The 23412-nt window shown below is 60.4% G+C and overlaps 1 protein-coding gene across 2 annotated transcripts in view; it reads right to left on the minus strand.

Moving 5' to 3' along the window:
- The window catches only part of NFATC1 (nuclear factor of activated T cells 1), a 76637-nt gene that overhangs the window by 32108 nt on the left and 21117 nt on the right, over positions 1–23412 (minus strand). For both annotated transcript variants that reach the window (XM_058676792.1, XM_058676793.1), the window contains exons 3-8: positions 22162–22321; positions 13528–13730; positions 12104–12276; positions 11163–11303; positions 3711–3766; positions 815–947 (exon numbers count right to left, since the gene is read on the minus strand). In XM_058676792.1, coding sequence (XP_058532775.1) covers positions 815–947; positions 3711–3766; positions 11163–11303; positions 12104–12276; positions 13528–13730; positions 22162–22321 — 866 coding nt within the window. The remainder of the gene's footprint in view (positions 1–814; positions 948–3710; positions 3767–11162; positions 11304–12103; positions 12277–13527; positions 13731–22161; positions 22322–23412) is intronic.

Consider the following 23412-nt stretch of genomic DNA (forward strand, 5'->3'; position numbering starts at 1 on the left):
TCCTGGGCCCTCCTGCTGCAACCTGCCATGAGCCCCAGCACACAGTGCCTCTGCCATGGGCCGCGGTGGCAGCATGCCCGGAGAACTCAGTGCCAGCGTGGCTGCAACTCCATGTGGTCTCATGAACTAGCCCACAGCAAATGGAAATAGAACCCTCACCAAACAGTTCTGACTAATGAGCTGATTTTGCAGCTGGTTCCTGGTATACACTTTCTCTTAAAATTATCTGTTAGAAAGCACAGCAGTGTGATGATGGCAATGTAGCTAAGCATTCCCAACGCAGAGGATGACAGAGGGAGAACACTTCTGTGCCCTGCATCTACCCGGCCGCCCTGGAGGAGTGCAGCAGCCTGTGTTCCCTGAGGCCAGCATGGGGCCCTGCAGCCCTTGTGCCCTGAGGCCAGGATAGGGCCCTGCAGCCCAGCAGCCCGTGTCTCCAGCAGCCCTTGCCCCCTGAGGCCAGGATGGGGCTGTCCAGTGCCTGTGTCCCTGACATCCATGCAGAGCACCCACAGCCGTATGCCTTGCCTCCATCAACCTCTAAAGCATCTAACTTGGCTTTGGACTGTGTGGAGCCATTGTCTGCTCCTGGCAGGACGAACAGGGAAGAACCCTGATGCACACACTTGCTGTGCATGCGACAAAGGCCAAGGTGGGCATGGCAAGTTCCCCTCTTCCTGGCAGGAGTTTTCCTTACAGGGACATGGGCACCACTGCCAGGCTGCTTACAGCCCCTCCGCGGGTCTCTGCACCTGTCAGGACGAGTGTATGCCTAGTTCCTGGTCAGGACTCAAGGTTAGAAAGGTGGCATTACCAGAGGCAGGAAGGTAGGTGAACTGCTGCGGCTGGCTTCTCTTCCGCTTGCCGTTGCACACGTAGAAGCTGACTTGCACGGGGCTGCTGATCCTCTGGTTGCGGAACGGCGGAATCTCCACCACCAGAGAGTTCTAGGGAGCACAAACAGGAAGCTGTGAGTGCCCCTCGCACCCCGGCACCCACGAGGCTCCTGGGCCACCCAGAGGGGCTGGGCCATCCTCTGTCCCCTTTCCCAGGACATTGGCAGGAAGCTGGCTCAGAACTGGGGACTTGAACCAGGTCCCCATACAAGATGTTGGCGTAGTGGGTGTTGGCTTAACTTACTACACCACAATATCAGCCCCTATCACGTTTTGAAATAAAAACCAGGAAGATTTTTACAGAAACCCTGCTCTTTCAAGTACTGCGACTGTGCCTGGGGTGGCCTGGTGCAGTGTAGGAAGACCACAGCTGGGGTGGGAGCACCCAGAACCCAGTGTGAGCCTGGGGGCAGATGCTGGACCTGAATCCAGCACTGTGACGGATAGGTGCAGGTGCCCCTGCCTTTTCCAGCTCATCGCATGATTTCAATTTAACAAGGAGGGAGAAAGTGTAAGAAAAAGCCACCACACTGCAGCTTTTGTGATAGTAATCGTGGCTTGTTACCTAACGTAACAGAAAAATTGGCTGAATTCATCCATGAAATTTTAGAATGTTAGAAAATGCAGAGCACTGTGTGTGTAGCCTGTGGGGTGCAGGCCCAGCGGTCATCCATGGACCTCAGGACCCAGCACAAGCCCTACACAGCTCCATCCCTGGGGCTGCCCTGGCTCTGGGCAGACTGTTCTGTCAGGAACCTCACTTCCTCGGGGTCCTTCCTGCCCAAGTGTCTTAGAATGACCAGGAATGATCTGGAAGAGCCACAGTCAAAGCTTAGCATGGACACTGTAGGTAGAAGTGTTCCACACCAACTCCAGGGTGACAGGGGCCTCGGGCTGCTGCCGCTGTGGGCAGCCAAGTGACGCAGAGTCCCACTCACGAAGCTGGCACTCTCGGAGCCACAGAGACAAGGCCCCGCTAAGGACACCATCCCACTGAAGGGGCCACTGCAGGTGGTGATGGCACCTGGCAGCCACCATCAAGCCAATGAGCAACGGCGAGGAAAACAAAGAGGGGCGGCAGCGTATCAAGGCCGAAGGTGATCAGGATGACCCAGAGGGCGTGACTGTGTGCCACAGAGTCCCTGTGGAGGACAGTATGGTCCCTGTGGAGGACAGTGTTCTGATGGGGGCAAGGCCAGTGCCCACCAACCTGCTCAACAGACACAGCACATGATCCAAGTACTACCTCGGACATACGCAGAAGGAAGAGATCAGAAAGACATGGAAGGAAATGACAGAAGTCGGTCACGCGCACAAGCACAGCCCTGAAGTCTCAGTGATCCTTTGAGGAAATCCACTGTCTCAACTAAGTTTGCATACTAGATTACTGACCTGCATAAAATGCAACATATCTTTGGGGCAGGTGTTGGCTGCATGGGTCAAGCATTGCTCGAGACCCAACATCCTTTAGCACAGCTCCGGCTCAGACCCAATCCAGCTCCTGATGATGACGTGGGAAGGCACTGGGCCCTGCACGCACATGGGAGACCCAGCCAGTTGCCCTGGCTTGCAGCTCCGGCCTGACCCAGCTTTGGCTGTTGAGGCCTTTGGGGAGTGACCCAGCAGATGAAGATCTCTCCTTCCCTCCCCACTGCTCTTTCAAATAAATAATAAACAAATAAATCTTAAAAAGAGAGAAGGGAACATGGTGTGTTGGTGCCCGCGCGTGCACCCGACCTGGGGCTCACTCAAGTGCAGGCAGGAAGTCAGCTGAGCCAGTGCTACAGGCTGCAAGGGCCCTGGGAGGAGAGGGGCCTCTGCCCTGGCTGCTGAGAGGTGGCCCTGGGAAACACGCAGGCTCAGGGAAGCTCAGAGCCTTGGCATGGCCCGGGATGCCCCCACAGGGCTGCAGCAAAGCTCAGAGCCCTGGCACGGCTCAGGATGCCCCCACAGGGCTGCAGCAAACCTCAGAGCCCTGGCACGGCCCAGGATGCCCCCACAGGGCTGCAGCGAAGCTCAGAGCTCTGAACACACCAGACAGAGAGTGGCTGCCTGTAGGACTCCAAGAGAAGTCATGGGAGAGGACACCCCATCAGACACCAGAGGTGCCATTAGCCTCGGACACTTGGCCACCAGGACATGAAGATGCAACCGAGATGCCCACAGCTCATGTGGAGTGCCTGCTCCAGACCCAGCTCCAGCACCTGACCCAGCTCCCTGCGACTGCCTACTCTTGGGGGCCGCAGGTGAGGACTAGCACATGTGGGTCCCTGCCACCCACAGGAGACACAGGTTGAGTTCTGGGGTGTTGGCCTGGTCTTGTGCAGCCTGGTTGCTGCAGGCATGGAGGAATGCATTGGCATGCACCAGAACTCTGCCTCTCAGGTAAGCAAACATTTAACAGCAGTCTGTACAACTCGCCAGTCAGGGCGATAATTGTTGTCGGGACAGAGAAGGCTGGGACACACCTGATGGCACCTGCCATGTGTCCACACACACAGCCGCAGAGTCTCCTGCTCCGGTCACACCTGACTGCTCTGTGGGGCCATAGGTCCTGGCATGGGTGGCGGGAACTCACTGCCAAGCAGGCAGTGGAGCATGTCCTGGCCAGTGCTGGGCGCCCGCGTGGGAGGCTGGGAACCTCTGGGGGGCAGATGCCGTGTGGGGTCTGCTCCGTGTGGGCTGCCTGGAACAGCTGAACCAAGGACAAGCGGCACACTGTCCCAGGGGAGGCATGGACGGGCCTGCAGCCCTGCCCAGTATCCTGCTGCTGCCCTGTGCACTTCATGGACACCCTGGGCCCTGGGCACTCACCGACTGGCACAGGTCTCTGTCAGTTTTGGCTTCCATCTCCCAGACATGGTGGCCATCTGGAAGGCAGGACCAGGAGAGGCATTAGTTTGAAAGTGGGGGTTCACTCTTATACCTCCCCCATGACTGCTCTATGACCCAGACACAGAGCTCCCCAAAAGGATGCTGACCCTCAGGGCTGGGACTACACACACAGGTCCAGCCAAGAGGTGCTAGGCAACACACACCTGGTGGGGACCCAAGACCCCTGGCCCAGAGGCTCCTTCCATCCCAGCCCGATGTGCCAGGCAAGGACATGTTCTCAAGTACCGCTTTGGGGCCTGATGTGAGAAGGCATGGGCCTCCAGCCTGGGCCATGGAGGAAAACCATTCCTGCCACACAGCAGGCAGCAACTGAGACACAGGGGCTGCTGGCCTCCCAAGGGGGCCTCTTCCTCCCCATGTGGCCCAGTTCCCCCAGGAAGCAGGCCACTGGGAAACGAGGCCTTGGCCTTCCTGCTGCTGCTCCCCAGGAGGGCTCATCTTGAGAAAGGGGTGCCCTGATTGGAGCAGCCCTGGGGAAGGCCAGGACCGGCGTCCAGCAGGCACTGTTCGCTGCAGGCTGCCGGAGGGGCTCTGTGTGGTCGCCCTGCCATCTCTGCCTCTTCCTTTACCTCCCCAGGAGAACACAGCATGAGGCGGCTGGTTCCTTAGTGCTTCTTTCTCTCCTGCCCCACCAGGTACGGGCGGGCTGGGGGCCACATGCCGGCCCACCTACAAGCTCCCCCTAGTGACCCCACTCGGACACCAGGTGAGCATTGGCTCGGGGATGGCTGTGTCCCCCCACCAGGGAGAAGGGGCAGGCAATAAGGCTGTGGCTCGCCGCCGTGCTCAGCCTCACTCTACGGCACACCCTCAGGCTCCGGGCGCACCTGGGAATCCCGGGCAGGCTGCTCCACGAGGACGCCAGCCCCTCCCACCCTGTGTTGACAAGTCAGACTGCCCTTCACAGGACAGTCTCTGTTTGCTTTCCAAGCAACTTGTGAGTTTTCCTAGGACGGGAGCCGTCTCCGCCCCACCCCCGCCTGGCCAGCTGTGGTGTCATTACCTGCCTGCCTGGGCCCCGCCCGGCTGGAGGTCACAGTGGGAGACGCCCTGTGACGGCGTCTGCCACACACAGAGGGCAGCACTTGGTGCCACACACCCAGGTGTGGTCAGGGAGGGACAGCCACAGGCACTCAGGTGCACAGCTCCCAGGTCCCCATCACCCAACAAAGTTCCACTGACAGACCCGCGTGTGGGGCCTCACTCGCCCGCAGGGCCCTGTGCAGCCCGGTGGCCTCCAGCAGCAGGGAGCGGTCAGCACTGAAGGGCCCTTTGTGCTACGGCCTTATCAGCGGCTCCTACTCCCGGTTCTCTGTTCAGAAGCAAGAATGTTCCAAACCATTAGGGGATTCCCTGGAGTGTGAGTCATCGGGAAGGCTTCCCCGCCACGCCCCAGCTGAGCTGCCTGACACATTGTTTCCGAGCAGGAAGCAGCAGGAGCTGCTGCAGCAGCGCCAGCTCTCCTAAGCCTGCCTCTTGTCCTCCTGCGGCCGGGTGGCCTCCTCCTCAGTGCCCATGGCCAGCTCTGCGGGTCCCTGGGTCAGCACGGCAGCCAACAGGGCTGCAGAGTCACACCGGGGCAGAAGGGAAACTGTCCACTGTGGGGGAAACAGACACAGGCCAGGGCCAGCAGTTCTCAGGCGATCCAAAGCTGGACACGGCAGCCATCAAGGAGGAGAGCCACTTCGCCGCTGGCTGGGGGCAGCCAGGAAGACCTGCAGCGCACCAGCCAGTAGCAATCTAAGATGCACAGGGCCCCCCAGCCCCAGCCAGGACAGCGAGCCACCCTGCTCCTTCCTGACTGCTCCTTCCAAGGCTGCCCTGCCCCAGCCTTGCCACCGCACAGAACCCCATGCTGGGCCCTTGGGATGAGGCACATGAGCCAACAGCTTCCCTCCTTGGAAGCACCACGAGAGAGACAGACACCACAGCATGGCAGCCCCCTTCCAGACATGCCCACTCATCATGTAAGTCCAGCTGGACACACGAGCACCACTAGGGAAAGAACCAGCTTGTGCCCATCAGCTCATCATGGACAAATGAAATGCTATCACACACGGGGACCCCTGCTCCTCAGGTGAGCCAGGGGAAGGCCACTGAGTGGACAAGAGGACTGGCTCCTCAGACGGTGGGGGGTAGGGCTGCAGGGCTACTGATGGGTGCGTGTCTGTCAGGAGGGAGGGCCCGTGGTGACCACATGCCTGGGAGTCTTCTGGGTCCTGACACATGGCTGGGGTGTGGGGAGGAGGGGCTGTGCAGGCCTGACATGTGGGCTGGGGGTGGGGGGGAGGGGCTGTGCAGGCCTGACATGTGGGCTGGGGCGTGGGGAGGAGGGGCTGTGCAGGCCTGCTCCCCTGTGTGCAGATCGTAGTGCTGCGGTCATCATGAGGGCTGCTGTGAAGTGGGCGAGGTCCCACAGTGACCACTTCCTCCAGACAATCACAGAGGCTCAGCCACCTCCTGTCCAGCCGTGGTGAACCCTGCCACACCCTGGCCACTCCCCCGTAGGTCTATCCATACAGGGAAGAGCTCCCAGGGCCACAGGTGACACTGGGCGCCCAGGCCAGCAGGTGTGACCCTGGCTTCCATAGGGTCCCGTGGGAAGGGCTCCACCACAGCTGAAGGGCTGTGTTCCTTTCCCTGCTCTGAGATTCCCTGGGGTATGTGAGGGCCCTGCACTCTGGGGCCGCTGAGAACGAAGTCTTTGGCCCACATTGTCTGCTCCCGAGGGAGGGACACAACATCCAGCCCCACACGGCCATGTAACACGGCCACACGGTGCCGGCCCGACCTGAGCCCTGCCTGACCCGCTCAGCTCTGTGGTATTTTTATTCCGTGACCAACGGGGACCAGTGCTGCCCTGCCGAATCTGTGCTGTCCTCTCTGCCTACTGCCAGGAACACGGAATGAGGATCTTCCTAGACGCCACGTCATGGTCTCAGGCTGCTGAAGGTCCCCACGCCTACAGCCTTGACACCTGCTGAGCTGACGAGAGCACACACACCACGAGGCTCCCAGAAGCCCCTGAGGCAGCACGTGACTGCAGGGCTGCTGACGAGCTCACCGGTGTGTGTACCACGTGAGCGGACGACACACGACCTGCTCTGGCCACCTGCCCCGGCAGTGGGTAGGTCTCAGGGAATGCAAGAGCTTCCCAGCTAGGCAGCAGGCACCAGTCCCTGCCAGCCCTGTGGGAAAGCACAGCAGGTGCTCGCCCAGCCGCATGCCCACACCCTGCACACGTAGGTCCAAGCCACACAGCACTCGTGCACATCACATACCCTGTGCACTCGCATACACACTCTGCACCCGTTGGCGGGTCCAAAGCTTCTCATGCAGGGGCAGCTGCTTGGAACCTGCTCACATAGGACGAGCAGACCCTGGACTGCTGGCAGGCTGTGCCCACGGAGGGGCTGTGGGCAGAAGTCCCTTGAGGAGGAGTAGGCAGACATGCTATCCCCTCCCCATGTGGCAACTCTGCCGGCTCCTGGGAACCTGACCACGGACAGGGTATTCATCAGATGCCTGCAGCAGTGGTTAGGATGCCAGGATTGTATCCCAGCCCACTTCCTGTCTGTGTGTACCTGGGGGACAGCAGGAGCTGACACATGCAAGGACACTCGGGCTGAGCTCCTGGTGCCTGGCTTTTCACCCGGCCCAGTCCTGCCTGTGACAGCGTTTGGGGAGTGGTCTCTGACTTCCAAGTAAATAAAAAGATCACTGAACAACGAACTTTCAGAGCTGGCTGTGTCCACACGGTGAGCATGCAGCGTGTGGTCCTCACCTCTACCCCGGCCTTCTGTCAGCCTGTGCTCTCCCCCATCTATGCCCAGAGCAGACGGTGCTGTCTCCAGCCTGGCGGGGGCAGGGCACAGTGCAGCCTCGGTTGGGTTTGGGTCGAGCTCTCCAAGGGAGGCGTTGCAGGAGGTGATCTTGTTCTGCCCTTGGCTGCCAGAACCTGGCCTTGTAGGTCTACCTGGGCCGGGCCTCCGTCCGGCAGAGGGGACAAGAGGGGACACTTCCCTCAGTCTGGGCTGAGACAGAGGAGGACATGGGGTCTCCTTGTCCACATGCCGAGGGCTCTGGCTGCCCAATGGACATCAGACAGCTTTGCTGAAGGGATCTCAGGAGGTGGGCCCGAGAGGGAGAAGCCACTGGCCAGGCCAGGCAGGAACAGCGGTGTGAGTGAGGGCCGCGCTCTGCCTCTTCCTTCCTGCACCCCCAGAGTAGCGTGGAGGCTGGCGATCGGAGGCCTGCGCCTTCCCTTCTGCTGGCCATCTTGGAGACAGTCCACAGCTCACGCACTGCATGTATACCAGGCAGCTGCAAGGACTCACAAGCCCCACAGGGCAAGCGATCGGTGGAGACGGATCCACTGAGTCGAGGGCACCAAGCCCGGCAGGGTCTGCAGCAGGCTGGAGGGTCAGCAGTGACACCACAGTCCCTGGACAACCCCTGGCAACCATGCTGGGGTCCACCTGCTCACGCCAGGCTGTGGCCTTCTACAGGTACCAGTTTACAAACCAGAACTTGGTTTGTTGGACTGGAAGAACCTATCAGTAGGGGGGAGGGCAGCTGTGTTCTCAAGGTAAGTTGAGTTCAGTGGCTTCCCCAAACCACAAAAAGCAGAACAAGGAACAGCTTGTCACCAGCAAAAGCTGGGCCCCAGATGAGGGGCCTGGGCTGCACTGGGAGGGTATCTCAGGATCGACGGATTCCACCCAAGACACCAATGGGACACAAGGAAAGCAAGTGCGTCCTGGTCCCTCTTCAGGCCTTGTTGTCTGCCACTTCGCAGACAGCACACGGACAAGCACTGCTGGATGCCCATGGAGCATCCGCTCCTTGCTCCCCACAAGAGCCAAGCTGGTTCTGGAGGCGGCCAAAGACCTGGCTCTTCCAGGGCATGCGGGAAGAGGCGCTGGCAACACAGGCTGGCAGGTGGCCAGGAGGGCTGTGTGGTTGCTGTAGCCCCACAGTTCTGGCCACAGACACCCCACTGGGAGAGTGCAGTGCGGCCTGCCTGGCGTCGCCTTGGACCCACGCCTGCCAAATATGTCTTCTGTGGGGAAGGGCATGAACAGCCCTTAATGTCGCAGGGCCCTGCAAGAGCTTTCTCTACAGCTCAGAACGGGTGTGACTGAAGGCGGGCCGAGCCGCTGTGGTTGAGGTACTCAAGTGTCCGGCACAGAGCACAAAATCAAGGCCCATTATCTAGGCTGGTGGCTGCTACGGCCGTGATTACAACCAGTGTCGGGCTGCCGCCTCCAGGACAACCCCAACTGGGAGGTGCCAGCAAGAAAAATTCCTCCCCACTCCAGTCCTGAGCCGGCTCTGCCTGTGTTGTGTCCCCACAGAAACGGCCCCAGCCAGGAGCCTGAGTGCAGCCTCCCCTACCCCGACCCGGAGCTGTGAGTTCTGGCTGACTGAGTTCTGCTGCATCCACTCAGTCCCCGCCATGTCCAGGGCCAGGGTCTGCAGGGAGTGACCCGGGCACACAGCTGGGTCAGGGCTCCGCACTCACTCGTATGTGGTCCCAGGAGATAACAGGTTAGGATGCCCTAGTCCCCTCCCCTCAGACTCACAATGGTACCCCAGCTGTTGCAGGTAGGTCCCAATCCTCCCTCGAAGCAGCTGTACTGAAAACAGCAGCACTGGGCCCCGGGTACCAAGAACGGACTAGGAGCACAGGCGAGGAGCAGAGGGGCCGCAAGAGGGGCTGCACATACCATGCCTCTCTGGGAGGATGGCCATGGCAGGGCACCCTGCACACGGGGTCTCCCAGACCTGGATCATGGGTCAGCAGGCTCAAGCAGATCCCACCTGGACCCTTCCAGGCAGCCCAAAGACACATGTTAGAGAAAGCAACCATCTTCCAGGGCACCCTAGGCACTGAGGGGCAGAGGAGTGAGGACGGCCGGGTAGCTTCACAAAGGGACTCTGACTTCCTCTGCCCAGCAGCAGAGATGCCAGGATGGGGCTGGCACAGCCACCACTATGACCTACATAGAGCATCTGCCACCATGAGAGATGTGCACAAAATGACACATGGTGTCACTCACATGAGACACAAACTCGGGCAGAGCCACCCCATGACCGGCACATGGCATCACTGAACCATGACACCTGACATGTCACCTGGACACCAGCTCCGCCCCAGGGCCCAGCTGGGAGCTTCCCCAGCACATACCTGCACCGTGACCCCTGACATGTCACCTGGACACCAGCTCCGCCCCCAGGGCCAGCTGGGAGCTTCCCCAGGAAATACCTGCACCATGACCCCTGACATGTCACCTGGACACCAGCTCCGCCCCCAGGGCCAGCTGGGAGCTTCCTCAGGAAATACCTGCACTGTGACCCCTAACATGTCACCTGGACACCAGCTCCGCCCCCGGCCCAGCTGGGAGCGTCCCCAGCACATACCTGCACTGTGACCCCTGACATGTCACCTGGACACCAGCTCCGCCCCCAGGGCCCAGCTGGGAGCGTCCCCAGCACATACCTGCACCGTGACCCCTGACATGTCACCTGGACACCAGCTCCGTCCCCAGGGCCAGCTGGGAGCTTCCCCAGCACATACCTGCACCATGACCCCTGACATGTCACCTGGACACCAGCTCCGTCCCCAGGGAGCGTCCCCAGCACATACCTGCACTGTGACCCCTGACATGTCACCTGGACACCAGCTCCGCCCCCAGGGAGCGTCCCCAGCACATACCTGCACCGTGACCCCTGACATGTCACCTGGACACCAGCTCCGCCCCCAGGCCCAGCTGGGAGCTTCCCCAGCACATACCTGCACCGTGACCCCTGACATGTCAGCTGGACACCAGCTCCGCCCCCGGCCCAGCTGGGAGCGTCCCCAGCACATATCTGCACCGTGACCCCTGACATGTTAGCTGGACAACAGCTCCGCAACCAGGGAGCGTCCCCAGCACATACCTGCACTGTGACCCCTGACATGTCACCTGGACACCAGCTCCGCCCCCAGGGAGCGTCCCCAGCACATACCTGCACCGTGACCCCTGACATGTCACCTGGACACCAGCTCCGCCCCCGGCCCAGCTGGGAGCTTCCCCAGCACATACCTGCACCGTGACCCCTGACATGTCACCTGGACACCAGCTCTGCCCCCGGCCCAGCTGGGAGCTTCCCCAGCACATACCTGCACCGTGACCCCTGACATGTCAGCTGGACACCAGCTCCGCCCCCAGGGAGCGTCCCCAGCACATACCTGCACCGTGACCCCTGACATGTCACCTGGACACCAGCTCCGTCCCCAGGGAGCGTCCCCAGCACATACCTGCACCGTGACCCCTGACATGTCACCTGGACACCAGCTCCGCCCCAGGGAGCGTCCCCAGCACATACCTGGAGCTTTCTCCACGAAGATGACCCTCGAGTCCTGCAGAAAGTTATGGCCAGACAGGACCATCTTCTTCCCGCCGATGACTGGGCAGCTGTCCAGGCTCTGCTTCTCCACCAGGGGCAGCTCCTGCGCCGACCGCTGGGCTGTGTTACACAGGAGAGGAGGGTGAACAGGGCCTCCAGGGCCAGCTGTACGCGCCCAAGAGCCCAGCCAGCATGCCCAGGAGGCCGAGGGCTCCAGAGTGCGGGAAGCAAGCGCTGTCCATCCGCACCGTCTCCAGCCCTGCTGATGTGAGGAACTGGCAACCCACAAGTCTGGCCTGCCCATGCTCTCCATGGCACAAGCAGGCGTGTTGGGGCCAAGAGACACAGTCAAGATTCAAGCTCCTGCCAAGGTGTGCGCATGGAGTAGGGGACCCTGTGTGAACACTAAGGGGCAGGAGCCATGCCACAGGTGACCTTGGCAGAGGGGACAGCAGCCCAAGAAGCAGTAGGCCTTTGAGGGCAGAGGGTCCCAATGGGGCTGTCTGCACATCCTTCTGGTGGGCTGGCACCTTGGTTGTGCCCGACTCTCTGAGGTGCCAAGTGCTTAGAGGAGGGTGCCAGGCCCTGCCCCGGCCCTGCTCAGAGGACCCTGCAGGTTTGTACCACAGGGGAAAGCACTGGACCTCAGGCAAGGTGTTGGCTGAGCTGCGGTGGCAGCCTGGGTCTTGCCTGGTAGCCCACATGTTAACTGGAGGAGCAGCACCTGAGCCACCAGGGGAGGCTGGTGCAGTTCAGACTTATTCCATGAAGCACCTTGCAGCTAAAAACACCATCCACACAGGCTTCTGGCTCAGCCTCCTGGCCCTTCCCGGCTGCCCCTGGGCAGGCTGGTCACTCATGCACCACTGAAACCTGCTCCCAGATGCCCACCTCCCGGCAGCCCCGTCCCGTATACTTACAACACTCAATGGGGTTCGAGGCGACCTGCAGGGACAGCGTCCGGCCGCTGGGCTGTGGGATGTGGACGCGGAACACCAGCCTCACCCTGGTGTTCTTCCTGCCAATGTCCGTCTCTCCCTTCCGCAGCTCGATGTCAGAGTTCCGCAGCTTCAAGATCCCGGCACAGTCGATGCTGCCCAACCAGAGCACGGCTGCTGTGAGGTCCTACCCTCGCCCGAGGCCCAGCTCCCCGCTGTGAGGTCCTGCCCTTGCCCTAGGCCCAGCTCCCTGGGAAAAGCCCATGCATGGGCAAAGCTGCCAGAGCTGGGCTCTCCACGCAGCAGCCACCTGGAGCCAACATGGCTCCACCTCTGGCCTCTTGCGGGTTTGTCTGACCTTTGGTCTGCTGGCCCAGGGGACACCACAGAGCAGCTGGGCGGAGGGGCAGCCAGAACTCCCACCCCCATTGGCCTGCAGTGGCCCCAGGAAAGCCTGGCACACGAAAGATGTCAGGATTTCCATTACTCAGCAGAACATCCCCCCTTTTCTTCTAGAGTTGCATTTAACTTTGTCTAACTTGGTAACTTCAGGTTCTCTTAGAACCGGCTTCCAGAAAAGCAGGCCACGAAAAGTGGGGGCAGAAGACAAGGCAGATCCCCACCCCTTGATCCCGCCTGGCTCTTGAGGCAGCCGAGGGCTGGGCAAGGACCCCCAGGCTCCCAAAGCCAACACAGGAAGATGCTGCCCCTTTACTTGAGACTTGGCTGGCTCAGAAGTTACCAATGACTTGTGGTAACCCCACCCAGTCGCACATGACGTGGCTTCCACGTGCCTCCTCTCTTGCTGTCCCTTGCCCCCTGAGCAGCCTAGGGCACTTAATGCAGAGGGCTGGCTCTCCCGCCCATCTGCTTTGATCAACAGTCACCCTCCTTGGAGACCAGTGGGCAGCTCCAAGCACACTCACGCCATGCCCTGTGTCGCTGGTGGCACACTTTGTGGTCTCACCTCTCGGCCCATGTGTTATCACCCACACACACGCACGGACAGACATTTCTCTCTGGCTGCATTCTCATTTAGGGTATGATGTGCTGATGCAATGTAGGGTCTGTCACCAGCTGCCCAATGTCAGAAGGGACTCTGGGGTTGGCCACACAGTCAGACACCACAGTGGACAAGGTCAGCCACGATCAGGCAGGTTGGCAGTGTTGGTAGTGCCGAGAATGGCAGTGGTACCCACACACCCAACCTGCTCTGTGCCCACATTTTAACCATGCTGATCACACTGCTGAATTCAGAAACAAACAGGTGTTGAGTCTGGGAGCTGGGAAGTCACCGCTGATGTTACCCTGACATCGCTGGTTAATCCAGTGCTGGGCTTGGGGCTCCCTGACCCCCAAGTTGGGCTGCAGACAGCAGAGCCACGAGTCCACCCGCCCTTGCTTACACGGCACGCATGTTGTTCTCCGGCAGCAGCGGGATCTCCAGGACTTTGGTGTTGGAGTGTACGGCCTCCTGGCTGCTGGTGGAGACGGTCTTGCCTGTAATGCGGTGGACCTGGTAGAAGGCATGGGGTCGCAGCAGGCGGTCGTCTGCCGTCCCGATGAACAGCTGCAGTGTGAGCGGTTCGTTCTCCAAGTAGCCGTGCAGCTGGCGAGAAAACAGAGGCGGCCCCTGAGCCCCATGCACGTGCAGTGCTGGGCTCGGACTTTTACGAGATGCCAACTGAAACGGAGACACGCTCGGCCCCAGCCCCCTGCCCCACACTTTCCTCCCCAGCAGAACCCACTGTTTGGAAAGCAAGCTTGGAAAATGCCCCATTGTTGGAGAGTTCCCCAGTGCTGGGTCACACTCACCCACAGGTGTGCCCAGCATGCCCCTCTACCACCAGAACCCACACACACATGGGCTATGCCTGGACAAAGGCTTGGGAAGAACCAAATGCCCCCTTGCCTGGCATGTGCACACAGACCCAGGCTGTATGTGCCACAAGACCTGTGCTCACTCCCTTGAGGGTCCCATAGTGCGGACCCCATACCCTCATTGCATTTAAACCCAGCTAAGCAAGCAAAGCCCAGCAGGAACACTGTCCTCCCCCCGCCTGCTCAGGAGGCCCATGAGGTGAGGGCCGGTCACGGCTGAGGCCGGTTCCAACTCCTGCAATGCTTGCTGTGTACCTGAGCCGGCAGCCACACCCCAACCCAGCTGTTTTCACACCACCATTTGCCAATTTACGCTCAGGACAAGCATGGCCATGTAGACCAGAGGCCTGTAGGTTCTAATGGCCTCGACTGGTCCAAAGATGGAGGCACTTGCATGTTGCTGACCTCAGAGTCCGTGGCAATGCTGCATGGCACCTGGGCAGGCACAGTGGCCCCGACACAGAAGAACAGATCCTGGGATGCTGGCTGCTTCACACTGTGGGAAACATGGAGATGCCAGCAGCTCTCCCAACCCCGCCTACCGGTGTTCCCAAGAAACCAGGGACAGACACTAGGAACTGCAGCAAAGACTAGGGCTGCCCTCAGCCCAGTCAGAGCACCCAAGTGCCCACTTGGTGCCAGCACTGGAGGAGCACAGCGTGGACTCCTGGAGGGCCCGCTGTACCAGCCTCAGGGAGCCCAGTGTACCAGCCTGAGAGAGCCCCATTACCAGCTTCAGGGAGCCTGTGTACCAGCCTCAGGGAGCCCGGTGTACCAGCCTCAGGGAGTCCGGTGTACCAGCCTCAGGGAGCCAGGTGTACCAGCCTCAGGGAGTCCAGTGTACCAGCCTCGGGCAGCACGGTGTACCAGCCTTGGGGAGCCTGGTGTACCAGCCTTGGGGAGCCTGTCTACCAGCCTTGGGGAGCCCTGTCTACCAGCCTAAGGGAGCCCCTCGGGGAGCCCCATTTACCAGCGTTGAGGAGACCTGCGTGGGTCACTATTTTAACTCCCCAGGAAGCCCATATTCCAGGCTACATGTGAATGAGCATCTTTGCATGAGGAAATGCAAGATGCAGGCAGAGGCGGCACGTAGCCCCTGCATCCTGCAAGGATCCCCTTGACTGAAATTCAGCACAGAAACACATCAGGAGCCTCTCCAGGAAGCAGTGGGCAGTCTGTGTGACCAGCAGGGCCAGCCAGGGCCAGGTGACAAGGACCTTCCAGAGGTCCCCTCCCTAACCATGCCAGCTGTCTGACGGTATAGGGAATACTGCCTGCCAGTGTGACCTGGTCCTTTAAAAAGCAGGCCGCGTGTGCGAAAATGAGGATATTTAAGGTCTCACCTGGGAGGTAAACATCTATTATTTAAACTGCAATGCTCTCACCGAAGGAGAGCGTGGAACACCTCCTGCGGCCAGCGCGCGGCTATTCTGCCTGTGGCGCCCACGGCTCCTGTCACGACAGCACTTATAAAGTCACCTGTCACAGTAGACGCCTCTGCTGCCCCTGAGCTAATCCCCCGCCCCTGTGTCCAGGGCACCAGTGCTGACTGCCCTCGCAGGAAAATGTTTGTTTTTAGCTGCTCTGCTGATCTCAGCACTCAGCGGACAACAGCCTGGGCTCGAACCCTGGCCTGCGAAGGAAGCGCTCATCATCTACTGCCAATGAGCCCCCGAGTCAGTGAACGTACAGGGCGTCCACCACGAGCCCGAGTCCGCTGTCCACAGGGCCTCAGCCTGACCCAGCCCCGGCGTCATCAGGAAAAGCAGCAGCGACAAGGGTGCCTGGGGTGGTCCTGGGCTACTGCCCACAGAGGGGACTGTGTCTGTGCAGGGGGAACCCCGGAGCCCAACCCCTCAACAGGGAGCCTTGTGTTGCCCCACGTGTCAGACTCGGTCTCTTGTGGACCCGAGACGTGGCCAAGGAAGTGCAGGCCGAGTGCTGAGGCAGGACGGCCTGAACTGTGCACACCGTACTCAGAGTGCAGGAACCAGGAACCCATGAGCAGCGGGCAGTCAGAGGGGGACACTGCAGCCCCACCCAGTGCCTACCGGGCAACAGGACCAAGGGTTTCAGAGCAGAGCACCCACCAGGCCTCCCCTGGCACCTGCTGCGTAGGGGTGGTCCCTCCCAGGGTCGGTGTGAGCATTGTGTGTCCCACAAGGAGCAGCTCACTCTGGCTCCTCAGTGATGTGCAGGCCGGCGGGGGAAAGCTCTTCCATGGTGCCTTCCCCACAGGCTACATGGGTCATGTGTGTGGGTGTGCTCTGCTAACCCCCTCACAGGCTGGTCATGTGTGTGCGCACACTGTGGAGTATGTGTGTCTGCATTTGTGGAGTTGTGTGCGCACATGTGAGAGTTGTGCCTGGAGCACATGTGTGGTGGACCAATGGCCAAGCAGACTGAGCAGCACTGAACATCCCCCAGTTCTAATTCCCCCTCCTGGCTGAGTTGCTCCGTATGACCGATGCTGTGTTTGCTCCCACGGACAGAAGCAGGCTGGAGGCTGGGAGCTGGCTGTCACAACTGTCCCGGTTCTGACCCAAGTGGCACTCGACCCTCGGGCACAGTTGTGCCCTCCAGGCAGAGCATGCTCCTGCAGTCCTGTGTTCTGGTGAAACAGGAGACAGAGGAAGAGCCCCAGGATGGGCTTGTGGGCAAGAATCTTCAAAGACCTCATGGAAAAGCCTGCTGTGGAACAAAAATTGTGGGCTTCAAAAGCTTCCCTGCACTGAACACTGACATTTAAGTTTCGCTTCATGAGCACTCTGAAGTGCCTGTGTGGGAGTGTGTGTGCAAGCTGCGTGTGTACAGTGTGTGAGCTGTGTGCACACGTGTGAGCTGTGTGTACTGTGTGGGAGTGTGTGCACTGTGTGGGAGTGTGTGTGTGTGTGTGAGCTGTGTATGTACTGTGGGAGTGTGTGTGTGTGAGCTGTGTGTGTGCACTGTGTGGGAGTGTGTGTGCACACATGTGTGTGAGCTGTATATGCACTGTGGGAGTGTGTGTGTGTGTGGGAGCTGTGTATGTACTGCGTGGGAATGTGTGTGTGAGCTGTGTGTGCACTGTGTGGGAGTGTGTGTGTGTGTGGGAGCTGTGTATGTACTGCGTGGGAATGTGTGTGTGTGAGCTGTGTGTGGGAGTGTGTGTGTGTGGGAGCTGTGTGTGCACTGTGTGTGCACTGTGTGTGTGTGTGTGTGTGTGTGAGCTGTGTATGTACTGCGTGGGAATGTGTGTGTGAGCTGTGTGTGCACTGTGTGGGAGTGTGTGTGGGAGCTGTGTGTGTACTGTGTGGGAGTGTGTGTGTGTGAGTGAGCTGTGTATGTACTGCGTGGGAATGTGTGTGTGAGCTGTGTGTGTGCACTGTGTGGGAGTGTGTGTGAGAGCTGTGTGTGCACACATGTGTGTGAGCCGTATATGCACTGTGAGGGACTGTGTGCATGTGTGTGTGCACTGTGTGAGAGTGTGTACACATGTGTGTGAGAGTTGTGTGCACTGTGTCAGCTGTGTGTGCATTGTATGGGAACTATGTGTGTACATGTGTGTATGGGAGCTGTATGTACTGTATGTGAGCAGTGTGTGCACACATGAGTGTGTGAACTGTGTGTACACATGTGTGTGGTGGAGTGTGTGTACTGTGTGCTTGCGCACATGTGAGATATATGTGCACACATGTATTAGTTGTATGCACAGTGTGGTGATGTATGAACACATGTGAGCTGTGTGTACCATGTGGGAGTGTGTACGTGTGTGAGGTGTGTGCACACATGTGTGGAGAGTGTGTATGTGTGAGAGTTGTGTGTGCACATGTATGTGGGAGTTTGTGCATGTGTGTGTACATGAGAGTTGTGAAAGAAGCCAGGCTGCAGCGTCCAGAACGGAGAGGAATGACCTCACGGCTCTGCCGATCAGAGCCTGTGGCGGGCTGGGGACATTGCCCTCTGCCAGTAGCCCTTCCCACAGTAGCTACTTCAGATTCCTGTGCCACAGAAGCACAGCTGCCCTGCCCTCAGGTGTTGGCCAAATTAGTCTGATAGCCGCTCCAGGATGCAGGAAAGTGGCACTCTGTTATCCCGACTGGTGAGGGCGCTGTTATGAGGGGTGGCTGAGGCATGTGGATTGGCGGGAGCTGGAGGAGACCCAGATCCCTGAGCCGGCCATGGAGGCCAGCTGGGGGACTGCACCATAGTCAGCCATGACCGGACTGTCAGGGACAGTCCGCTCGGGCAGAAAGACTGCAGGTGCAGGCCTGTTCTGGGGTCACAGCTGGAGTCAGCCCTCATCCATGGCACTACCAATCAGCCACAGCCCAGGCTGCGTCCACTCTGCTGCCCTGCAGACTTGGGAGCCAGCAAGCCGACTGAGACTGGCTGGGAAGGCCCCGCACGGAGCCCAGAGCTCCTCTGTGGTCCAGGGAATAGGTTAGATGCCGGCCCCACCCGCTGCCCATGTGCACCCCGAGGCGGAGCACTGTCAGAGCTGCCTGGAGACCCCATGGGGGTGCGGAGCCCTCAGAGGGAGCCATGCGTGCCCCTGAGGGGAGCTGCCTATGTACAGAAGCGCTACATTTAGCATTTCCAATTAAAGCCTGCTGAGAAGCCCGGCTGTGCACAGGAGAACATGAGGGAGCATGCAGCCCCTGGACCCTACGGCCGTCACGACCTGTCAAGGGACATTAAATACAAGTGGGGGGCGCGGCTCAGGTGCTCTGGGACTGGGGCATGCTCCAACCCGGGGCCCCGCCTCCAGATGGCACCACAGCCTTCCGGAAGCAGCCTGGCTGTCCCATACCAAGTGTCCCAGGCAGGAGTGGTGGCTCCTGCTTGACACCTAGAGCCTCCAGGAACCTGTGCCATGGGGTTGGGGGGCACGGCCCATGTCAGGAGCATCATCATCCACCCGTGTCCACCAGGTTCCACGTGAAGCTGCAGAGCAGGGGCCCACCCCGAGCAGTGACCCCCAGCTAGCGCACCCCCAACCCAACCCAGTCCACTCAGTGAGATAGGCCTGTTGTCCCAGCTGAGGCTGGCACCTGTCAGTCCAGCTACACTATGCTGACTGCTGTGTGTGCACCAGGAAGGACCTTCTGAAGGTCACTGTGCCCCTTAACCACCCCAAGGATGGCTGTGGCGGGAACGCCTGGGCCTCAGGCTCCCCCAGCCACTTCTCCTGACACCAGGGGTCCACACCACAAGACGGGTCTGTGTCCAAACAGTCTGCTGGCCAGCTCACAAGTTGCCTGTGTGTGTGCCGCAGTTGGGGGCCCAGACGGAAGGGGCTGAGGTTTCCAGGACAAATCCTGAGGCAGCACCCCTCCAGGCAGATTGGCCGTGCACATCCCTGCGTTCTGGGCTGTAGGCAGCTCTGGGTGCCGGTCCGTTGCCCAGAGACAAGTCCACCCAGGGAAACCTGCTCCTGACACCCTCCTGGAACCCAGCTTGTGCCTCAGGGAGGACGATGGGTGTCATACCCTCACGGTGTAAAACCTGACATCCAGGGACTTGCCCTTTTGGCCACTAGGGTCACTCTGACCCTGAGCCCACGCCTGAGGATGGGGAAAGACTGCTGGTCTCCCTGGAGGCATCACCCAGAGGCAGTGGGTGGCTGTTGTGCCCGTGGGGGTGTGTCCCAGCATCCTGCTGGGCTCTGACCCTGGTCCTCAGCAGTAGCCACCTGTCTCACAGGATAGGAGAGTCGCCAGTCATGCTCACCAGACGAAGCCAATCTGGAAGCCAAGTGGCCCAAGGAGAATCCCTCAGGGCCTGTCCCCCAGCTGTGCTGAGTGCCCACCTCGCCCTGGCCCATGCGAGGCTGAGGCCCAGAGTGGCAGCACCCATCTCCCTCCTGACGCACATCCAGACGGGGGCCGGACAAGAGCATGAGGCAAGCCTAAAACACGGCTGGGCTGAGCCAAGCTGCTGGGCTCACGTTTCCGTGGCCATGAATTATTCACATGGACCCGCCCCATGCAACGGGCTAGATGCTATCGGGCAAGCTATTTTGGTACTGTGGTAAACAGAGCTGAATTCTCACCCTTCAGCTCAGAGGTCAGGTTAGACCCCCACGGGGCTCTGGGTCCTCTGGGAGGGCCAATAGCCTACAGGGAGGCCAGCAACGCACATCAGAGGTCGGCTCAGAGCATACAAGAGGACGCTCCCTGCCTGCGGGTCCTGAAGACAGCCTGGGCCTGGGAGCAGCCGCACCGTCGTGGGCGTTCGTGGCTGGAGTGCAGGTGTGCTGCAGGGGCAACAGAGGCCCCAGGACAGGACACCATCCCTGCGGAGGCGGGGGTCTACAGGGAAATGCTGGCCCCACAGGAACCCAGCAAAGCTGGCTGGTGACTACAGATGAGGTCTGTGGGTAAAGGGGCTGACTGGCGAACAAAGAGGCAGCAAGAAGAAGGTGTAGCCCTCAGAACCCAGGAGTCCCGGGTCAGCCTTTCCTGACCACCGTGCAGCGGGTCCCCCACCGTGCAGCGGGTCCCACATGTGCACACAGCTGTGTCCCCGCTTACTTACAGACTCAGCAAGCAGGCCACACCACCCGCCAAGGAGGGTCCCTGACGAGGCTGGGTGGCCTGGAGCTCCAGATGTGGACACAGTGCCCGCCAGGGGCTGCCCCGTATGCACACCCCAGCAAGGTGACCGCAAAGCCCCTCCTGGGATCTGTTTAGTCACACCTTGCACCCACACATGTCCACACGGCAGATACGGAGACAAGCCCACACTCGAGAATGGCCATGGTTTCCCTCTCCACGTCCATTTCGTGGCTGGGACCGGGCCCATCCCGCAGCCTTCCCAGCACACAGTTAACGCCACGTTCCAGGGGGCACATCTGACACATGCCAGGTTTCACATTCTTCTGATCCCTGTGGATACAGAGTGCTGCTGTCTGCGCCCTGACGTGTGGCTGCAGACACAGACCCGGCTGGTGTGCTGTAGGTGTGTATTGTGTCAGACAGGTGGCAGTGGCAGTGAGCACCCAGGGGCTCCCTTGCACTCCCCTGACAGCCCTCCGTTCTCACCCCGTCACAGCCCCCACCCCAGCTGCTGCCCCCTCACCCTGAGTACTGCCTCCGCCTCTCTCGCTAACATCTTTCCCACCCAGCAGGAATGCACTTGCACTCTGTGAAAACCAGGGCAAGATGGGCAGGCAAATGAGCAGTTCCTGACAGCCACGAGGAGCGGGCACTGCTGGCCTTTCCACCTGGGAAGGCAGGGACTGAAAATGTCAACCTGCCCTTCCCACTAGAGCACAGGTTACCATTAGCATCGGGCTACCAGCCCCCGATGGTTCCCGCCCCATGCAGGGTATCGGCGCTCGGCTGCTGGCCACGTGGGCCCCAGCCCCAGCCCCCTGCCCTTTCATCTACCTTAGTGGGGTAGGGACACACGTGCAACACACTGAGCGGCTCCCCAAATCCCAGGGTGGGGGCACCCGGCTTTGCCCCATAGGGGTGTGTTGAGAAACGTGTGCTCCACCACGCAGGGGCAGATGCTGCCCATGGTACTCACAACAGCAGGGGTGATGTTGCAACAAGCCAACCTGGACTTGCAGGGCCCAGGGCGGAGAGCGGACAGGCCAGCGCAGAGGGCATGCTGGCGCTTTCTCCCACCAGCCACACACCTCCCTGGCCGGACGCAACCAACATTCTACTCTAAAGCTGAGGGAAGCTGTTCCTCTTAGAAGGCTGTACAGGCCAGGCACCTGCACCCCCAGGAGGGCCCATCTCCCCTCCAGGAAGGGACCCTTCCTACGGTGGTCCCACACAGATTCCTCCTCGGGCACCATGGGCTCCGCCTGCACTCCTCCCAGCAGGCTCTTGGAATGTGCAGAGAGCAGCCTGAGCCAGTCAGGGATGGCCCGAAGACTCTGCTTTTCCAGGGGACCACATGCAGGAAGCCAGCGCCGCCAAGGTCAGGTAAGAGTTCAGGTCTTCAGGGGGATCACCTGCTGCTGGCCCCTGCAGTCCAGGCCTCCATGGGTACCCTATCCCTCTGCACCTATCCAGCCCAGAACCAGACAAATCTGCAACTCCACCCGCCATGGGAGGTGGCACAGGCGGCAGAAGGGATCTGGCAGACACTGTCCCCAAGTGGGCAGCAAAAGGGGACCCGGCAGCCGCTGCCCTGAGCCTCAGAGCCCTAAGCACCAGCGATACCTGCACAACGGGGTGTCCTCCTGCTGACGCCTTCACGGCCCCCCGGCTGCCCTCCGTCTCGTAGTGGGCTCTGTGGTGGGACTTGGGCTGCACCTCGATGCGAAGCTCATAGGGGCCCGAGTGAGACGGCAGCTGCCAGTCGAGGGCCGGCAGAGACGGGCTGGAACAGAACAGACTGCGTTAGAGGGAAGAGTTCCTCTCTGGCCTACCTCACCATCCTTCCAGGACGATGGCCTGACCTGATTTCCTAACAGGTTCACATGGTCCCAGCACAGCCAGAGTCTGCTCCGTCCCCATGCATGGCTGCAGCCCAACTGGGCTTCCGCGCCGCGTGGAAGATGCGCCAGCGTGCCCCGCCTGCTGCCCTCCCTTCACTGTGGGCTTCTGGCACCCTCCCCCAACACACCCAGTGAGAGGCCCAAAACTGACCGGGGAGCTTGTACCTCTGTGAGGCAGCTGCCAGCGAGCCTGAGGTGAAGGTCCCGGAGCTTGGCTCAGTACCACCCCAGGGCACACCCAAAGGTGGAAGGGAGGGATGCCAGTCACGGACCTGGTGGGAACCCACCAGCCCTGTGAGCATACTCCTGGACAGTCCAGAGGCCACGCAGCCCTGGCGTCCGCTGGTTGGGAGCCCCTCAGCTCACCTCTGTATGAGGGCTGGGTTCTCCCTGAGGCACGGCAGCCATGACCACAGCCCCTCGGTCTGCCTGGGTCCCAGGCAGTGGACATTGCGCAAGGCTTGGCCCACGGTTACACCAGCAGATACCAATGCTCGAGACCCCCAAGGGGCCGAGAGCTCTGATTCCTCAGCAGCCCCAGAACTCCTCCTCTGGAACTCAGCACTGCCTCCTGGGTGCCCTGACATGTAGTAGCCACTCCCAGCTTATCTTGCTCCTGGTTCAGCAGCAGCTTCTCCGGGCCTGGCCTGCTGTGCCAGTGCCCACACTGCCACCCACAGCAACATGCAAGTGAACAGGGCTAGAATAAAGGGCCGGGGCCAGCGTCGTGGCAAAAGCATCCCAGTCTGGAGCTGTGGCAGGCCGCCCAGCCCCTCTGCTTCCCACTCGACTCCTGGCTAGCACGCCTGGGAAGGCAGCAGTGCCCGCCCAGCTGCTGCAGCCCTGTCCACAGTGTGGATGACCCAGCTGCAGCTCCCGGCTTCTGCTGGCCCAGCCCTGGCTGGGGCGTGACCCTACAGATGGAAGATTCTTTTTGTCTTTTTTAAAATTCAGCCCAAGGATTCACCTGAAT

The sequence above is a fragment of the Ochotona princeps genome, chromosome 18, assembly GCF_030435755.1.
Source record: "Ochotona princeps isolate mOchPri1 chromosome 18, mOchPri1.hap1, whole genome shotgun sequence".
NCBI classification, from domain to species: Eukaryota; Metazoa; Chordata; class Mammalia; order Lagomorpha; family Ochotonidae; genus Ochotona; species Ochotona princeps.